Source organism: Phaseolus vulgaris, chromosome 6 (genome assembly GCF_051622355.1).
Source record: "Phaseolus vulgaris cultivar YP4 chromosome 6, ASM5162235v1, whole genome shotgun sequence".
Classification (NCBI taxonomy): Eukaryota; Viridiplantae; Streptophyta; class Magnoliopsida; order Fabales; family Fabaceae; genus Phaseolus; species Phaseolus vulgaris.
Genome location: NC_143503.1, coordinates 28,632,564 through 28,639,839, shown reverse-complemented (window position 1 = coordinate 28,639,839; position 7,276 = coordinate 28,632,564). Strand labels below are relative to the sequence as shown.

Below are 7,276 nucleotides of genomic sequence, written 5' to 3'. Positions count from 1 at the left end.
TATTAAGATTTTAAAACTATTAAAATTATTTATATTTTTAGTTATTAATATTGTTAATAAAAATATTTTTATTAATAATATTATTAAATTTATTTTTTAATATAAATTTGTGGATAATAATTTGTAGATAATATAGATAAGTAAGGTTGAATTTACCTACAAATTCAAAATTTGAATTCGTAGATGAAAATCCATAGATAATATTATTTTTTTTATATAGTGTTAAATGACTTGATATAATAAGTATTAATCAAGTTTAATTTGCATTTATTTTTCAGATATTTACATTTTTATTTATCAATTTAAATTGTTATTACATTGAATTCCTCCTTTACAATTTTTATTGTATGTAATTCTCACATAGTCATGTAATGAAGTATTTGTTACCTCACCTTTGAATGTTTATTTTTCAATTTTAAGTACATAAAAAATCTACTATCTTAATTATATGAGTGAACTAATCCAATTCCAGTATGTCATAATCAATTCAATCAAAGATATTATGATATTATATTATTTATGGTTCTTTATTTGTATATATGTATTTAAAATCCATATCTAAGAGCGTAACCACATCACACATCACACAAACAAGAATTAAAGGAAAATGAATCCTTGTATTGCCTTTATTATCATTGGTGCATAAACAAATACATCATTTTGGGTATATTAATTCAGTGCCATAACAAGTGCCATGAGGATCCAAACAATTTTTGTATGATTTTCCATCCTCCTCATAACAAATACCTATTTCATAAAGAGCGCTAACATTTCGTAGTGCATCGAAATAGCAAACAAGATGAGGCTGATGCTGAGTGTGTTGGTGAACTGCAGCAACAACAGAACTTATATTATAAAGTTGTTTTTTATTTGGGACAATATTTGCCCTTTTAAGGATACCCATTAGGTCGTTTTGAGCATGATTATGCAACGCTGTCTCGAAATATTCTAGTTTTGAAAACTCTTTCTCTGAACATGTTCCATGCTTCTTCCACTCACTAGACCAAAAGTCAAAATCCCTGCCAATTAAACTTGGCCAATTCGAATAAAGTTGTTTTTCCACGGTTTTTATATCCTAGATAAATACAAAACAGGGCAAACATTAAACATTATAGCATATAAAATAACTTCATTCTAACCATAACAAATTGAAATATACTCACATCGTGACTAAGACTGCTGGAAGCGTCGCAATTAGTTAATAATTGACCATTCAATCCTTGTGGCCATAGTCCATGAATAGTGAATTTATTTGGTCTCGATTTACACTGAACACCCATCCTATTACAATAGCCTTTTGGCCATTGTTGAGCTAACATGAAAAACTCGTAATCTTTTTCAGCAATACACGACTTGGGTACATTTAGGAGAAGAAAGAGAGAGAAAACAAAAAGTATAGACATGATATTGAAGTGAAGACTAAATATCATGAATTAGTTTGATTTAGAAGTTGAGAAGTTAAATGATATTTATAGGAACTGAGATTATAGGAAGACAAACAGATTTATTGAAGCATATCAACTTTAATATTGAACGTAGACCTTAATTAATCACTTTCATTTTAAAACTCTTCTAATTAGTAACTATATTTCAAGATAATTAAATCTACTTTTAATAGTGCTAAAACAATACAAAATAATAATTATAAAAATATTTTTATTTAATAGCAATCAAATTTAGAAGAAAAAAAAAATAATTAGTCACCATATTAACTAAATTATATATTATTTTAGACTAAAAAATTATTGATATATAGAGTGATTCTATTAATAATAAAAATTTATAAAATAATTTTTAAATTGATATCTAAATTAACTATCAAGATTTTAGTCACTAATATTTTATATTCTAAATTAGTCTCTAGAAGACGGATAGATACTAATTTAGAATATAAAGTAGTTAGTAGTTTTTACTTTTAAATAAAAGCTTTCATGTTAGACATTACTATGCAATTTGACATCTCAGTTATGTTGATACCTCAAGTAACAACAATCATTTGTCATCGCATGAAAAAAAATATTATTAAAAAAGAAAAAAAATACAAAAATATTGAAGGATTAGACCAAAATCCATATATTAACAAAAACGATACATAGGTAGACTATACCTATTCATAAAGAATTCTAAGAACAGACTAGATGGTAGTATATTATACCAATGAAAAGATTTTCTATGAATAAATCATAAATTAGCCAACTTATCAGCACATGCATCCCCTTCACGAAAAATATGAGTAATCTTTAACCTGATTTTTCCACAGTAATTAAGACAAGTATTTCATTGATTACGAAGCATCCAAGGAACATTGGTCCTATCAGTAAACGCAACACAAACCAAAGCAGAATCACATTCTAGCTAGACATCAGTAAGCCTCATCTTTTAAGCTTCCTCCATAACATGTATAACCCCATAAAACTCAGTAAAACAGTTTGAACTTCAAGAAACGCAGAGAAAGCTCCAATAAATTCCTCCATACTCCCACGAAAAATACCTCCACAAGTAGCAAGACCAGGATATCCCCTAGCATCTAGTAGTTAAAACCTTGGTAGCTAATGGTTAGATACCACTTTATAAATTTTTATTAATAATATAAACTATTTTAGATACCAATATTTTTTTAATTTATAAAATTATTTATAATTTAGTCAATATAGTGACTAATTATTTTGGTCTCTAAAATTAGTTTATATTTAATTATTTTCTTGTAGTGTTTTAGAATGTAATGTAATTAAGCAGTGAAAGATCATTCCTATCTGATCAGATTTTCAAAAGAGTAAGTTTATATTTACTCAATAGAATCTTTGTCATCTTCTGCTTTTAATGATTTTGTCATCAGTCTTGGTGGGATCCATTGATAAAAATGATTATATGAACTTGATCAACCTTATACTGAATTTTTGTTATGTTTGGATTCGTGTTATGGGTACCCAAATTTTGTATAACTTTAATGTTTGAATTAGTAAATTTGTTTTGAAGATAGACATTGCAGGTAAGGAAAATTATTTATGCTTTGATAGAATCTTAGGATATACGATTTAGATGTGAAGTTGTATATTTAATTGATTATGTTTTTTAAAAAAAAAATTGTGTACTTTATATGAAAATTCGATAAGAATATGAATTTGTGGTCACATGTTTGAGATTATATGTGGACTATTATTTTATTTATGTATTACTTAAGTATCGACAATTATGTTGTAACAAAGATCCTCTTACTTCACTAATGATTTAAGTCACATAAATTATGATATCAGGTGATAAGAAGCTAAGGGGGAAGTTTTACACACGGTGACCATATGTAGATGCACGATTTGGACTGTAATGAAATTACCTTGGTCCATTCTCTTAGGTTCAATTGTAAATCTAAGTTGTATTTAATCAAATCTTAGCATATGATAGACTAATATTAGTATTCTGAAAGACGTTAGTTGATATTAATGTATAAATCCATGTAAGATCTATATTGTTGTTGTTCGTTGGTGAATGATTGAGATCTGTTGATTAAAGTGTCTTTTTTTTTATATACTTTTCTTATGTTGAAAATTTATTTCAATAACTCATTTTTGAATATCTTGTTTATACTGTGAATTGACAAAAATATATAAAAACAAGTGTAGAAACAATATCTAAAGGATAATAAAAACTTTATTTTATCTTTTTCTTTTGTAAATATGTGTATGCATATATGTATTTTATGAATTTTTAAGTTTTAATTTAAAATACATTATACTTTATACAAATCTTTTGTTGGATTTATAGTTTAGTGAACAACACTATACAAGTTCTTTTGTTATATTATAATTTTTATTATACTTATTATTATTATTAATAATATTATTATTATTAATATTAATATTAATATTAATATTATCATTAATATTAATGATATTATTAATATTAATATTGTTATTATTAATACTAATATCAATATTATCATTAATATCAATATTATTATTATTACAATTATTAAAAATATTATGTATGTAATACTTTATATATATACGGATACAATCCGTAATAATTATTTTCGCTTCATACGCTTCATGCAACACCTAATTTTATTTTTAGTTTTTTAATGGGCCGCAACACATATGGCCCAATTAGAAAAAAAATGTTATTATTCTAATTGAATTTAGATAGAGACGATCAATATGAAATATTATTATTGATACTAATATTTATATATATATATATATTTAATTTTAATATTATAAATTTTTGTTTAATTAAATTTTAAAAATAATTAAACTCAAATTAATTTTCTAATTTAATTATAACAACATAATAAATATTAAAATTGTTTCAATTCCCTATAACCTTCTTTTATATTTTCATTTTTATTTTCGTTTGTTCATTGCTTTTAATTCCCATAAAGAACTATACGAATTTAAATTCGTATGTAAAAATCCATATGTAACGTTCACTTTATATATGGATCTGGACCCGTATGTAAAAATCGGTATGTAACACTTACTTTACATACGAATCTGGATCTGCATGTAAAAATCGGTATGTAACACTTACTTTACATATGGACCTAAATCCAAATTCGTATGTAAAATCCGTATGTAATGCTCACTTTACATATGAATTTGAATTTGTATGTAATAACCGGTATGTGAATAACAAATTTCTTGTAGTGTATTACTCTTGTGAGATAAGTTATTTTATTATTTCTATAAAATAAAATATAAGCAAAATTTATGATGTCGATGAGAAAATAAATCTTGAATGAGATTATATATATATATATATATATATATATATTAATTCTATATAGTTTTTACATTTACTTTACTTTAATGCCTTCTTACAAGATGAAAAATAGTTTAAATATGAAAACAAATAAAGATGTGATTTTTAAATTTTAATTATGTTTTTCAACATTATATGGAAAATGTAAAAAAATATTAAACTTAATTTATCTCATATATGAAATATCCTACAAGTTAAATGACATGTTTAGTTAATTGCATTTGGAGTAAATAAACCTAAGACAATACATTAAAGCACGAAATAAAAATACAGTGAGAAGAAATGATTGGATGAAATTAAATGTCACTAACATACATTAAAATTCTAAATAACTTGAAATTGTATTAATATGAATTTTAATGTAGTTAATTTAGTTATTTTTTTTATCTATAATAATGATTGAAATTAACAACATAAATTTAAAATTGATATTGTAACACCTCGTATCAGTATAACATACATCAATTATCTACTCTGTTATTTTGCATTAATCTTCCATTCAACAATTGTTTTAAATAAAAATTGAATATTCAATAAACTATAACTCATAAGAACGTAACTCTTTTTATTTAAAAATGTAACTTAAACTATTAGTTAAGACTGTAACTTAAACTATAATATTATTATCATTTCATAATTTCTAATTATACTAAATTTTGATAAATTAACTTGTAAATTATAATCTTTCTAAAATAGTAATTACTACATAATAATTTATGTATCGGTAGGCACCGGACGAACGTGGCCGACCGACTGAACCCATAATAAATGTGAGGCATGTGTGACAAAGCTAAAGTGGTTAAGATACACCTCCAAAGAATAAGGAATACGCGTTTAAAGAAGATATGTTCCCCGGGCATTCCGGAGCACGATTGGCAAGACCTATCCACAACCACCCTGAGCCCAAGGGATAGAAAGCCCATTAGGCAATCCTATAAATATGTGCTCAAGCCAGAGAAAGGTACGTTTTTGATTCACTTACTAAAACACACTTAGAATCTCATACTTACTTGAGCGTCGGAGTGCCTTCGCAGGTACCCTCCCCCGCCCGACCGAAGGAGACACCAAGAAGGAGCGACCGACCGAAAGAGAAGAAGATCGACACGTCAGCAACTATACTACATCAACCGACCGTGCCTGGGCCCCATCTCTCCACTCAAGTACAATTGGTGCCCACCGTGGGGCCAAGGCAAATCTTCAATTTTTGAAGCTATAATGGTTGCGACAAGAAACAACAACGACGCTATGGCAGAACAGATTACTATGATTCAAACCCTCCAAGCTCAGATGGAGGAACTGCGACAAAAGGGGATGGAAGACCATCGTCAACCTGAAGAAGATAGACGCCGCCAAGAAGAAGAAATCGCCTTATTAAGAGAGCAGAATGCACGACTCCAACAACAGGTCGATAATCCCGAACGAGAAGGCCAATCCCATATGGCCGACCGAACCGCCTCTCGCATACCTACACCGGCCAATACCAATCCTGCTTCCAGAGCTGAAACAGTCGAAAGAAAGTCAAGTAAAAGGGGTCATCCTTTTACAGACGAAATTATCACCACACCACTTCCTGACAAATGGAGAGGTCTCGCTATTAAACTCCTAGAAACTCAAGTACATTTTCATCCTTAGTGTTTATGTGATGCACTAAATGATCTTCACATGTCACAACTTTTAATCCCTCATGATTTAGCAATGATTTCTCCTCCATCAGTAGAGGTTGGACAATAGCAGTCAATGGTGTAACAATCTTAGGTTCAGCCAGCTCAGCTTCATGCAAATCATTCAGATTAGCTTTAAAAACAGTTGATATGCCCCACTTCTTTTCGAGAGTGTCTATGGCAGAGGTAGGTGCTTCAATGCCTGGATCAAGAGTTATATCTGGATCACGAGGTGATTTCATCTCTTGAACATAATTTGCAATCTCTCCAATCATTTGATCAGTTTTCTCTCTTCTTGCTACAACATCAGCCTCTTGAATTTTTTCATCTGCCCATTCTTGAAATTTTATGTTAATCTCCGTCATTTGCCTCATCAACTCTTCTAAAGTTGGTTCTTCCTTTGGAATTGCAATTTTGTTAGCCGCCCATTCTTGATCATATTTCATGTTGACCTCCTTTATTTTCCTTGGTTCTTCCTTTTGAATTGCAAATTTTTCAGCCGTCCATTCTTGAAATTTTGTGTTACTCTCCGTCATTTTCCTCATCAACTCCTCTAAAGTTGGTTCTTCAAGATTACGAGGAGTATTATCAGTTTGCACAAATGGTTGAAAAGATGTTTGACTTTCATCAAAATAGTATTGCTGATAATATGGTTGCTGTTGAGGTTGCTCATAAGACGGTTGACAATATGGATTATAACGTTGAGGCTACTAAAAGTGAGGTTCACATTGCTGTAGAGGCTGTTCATATTGTTGATAATATGAATTATAATGTTGAGGCGGTTGAAAGTAGGGTTCACATTGCTGCAAAGGCTGCTCACATTGTGGATAATATGAATTATAATTTTGAGGCTGTTGAAA

At 28.5% G+C, this 7,276-nt stretch overlaps 1 protein-coding gene across 1 annotated transcript; it reads right to left on the bottom strand.

Annotated features, from left to right (window-relative positions):
- Nucleotides 1–655: 655 nt before the first annotated feature.
- LOC137833522 (ribonuclease 1) lies at nucleotides 656–1,280 on the bottom strand. The gene is made up of 2 exons (XM_068641865.1): nucleotides 1,164–1,280; nucleotides 656–1,075 (listed from the first exon to the last, which is right to left on the bottom strand). Exons 1-2 carry the CDS (start codon nucleotides 1,278–1,280, stop codon nucleotides 656–658), a joined length of 537 nt encoding a protein of 178 aa, XP_068497966.1.
- Nucleotides 1,281–7,276: the final 5,996 nt, after the last annotated feature.

What these genes read in the sequence shown, in the direction of transcription:
- LOC137833522 (XM_068641865.1), bottom strand. Translation starts at nt 1,280, where the DNA reads ATGGGTGTTCAGTGTAAATCGAGACCAAATAAATTCACTATTCATGGA. An exon ending in CCAGCAGTCTTAGTCACGAT is followed by an intron (nt 1,076 to 1,163) that starts GTGAGTATATTT and finishes GTATTTATCTAG; the next exon opens with GATATAAAAACCGTGGAAAA.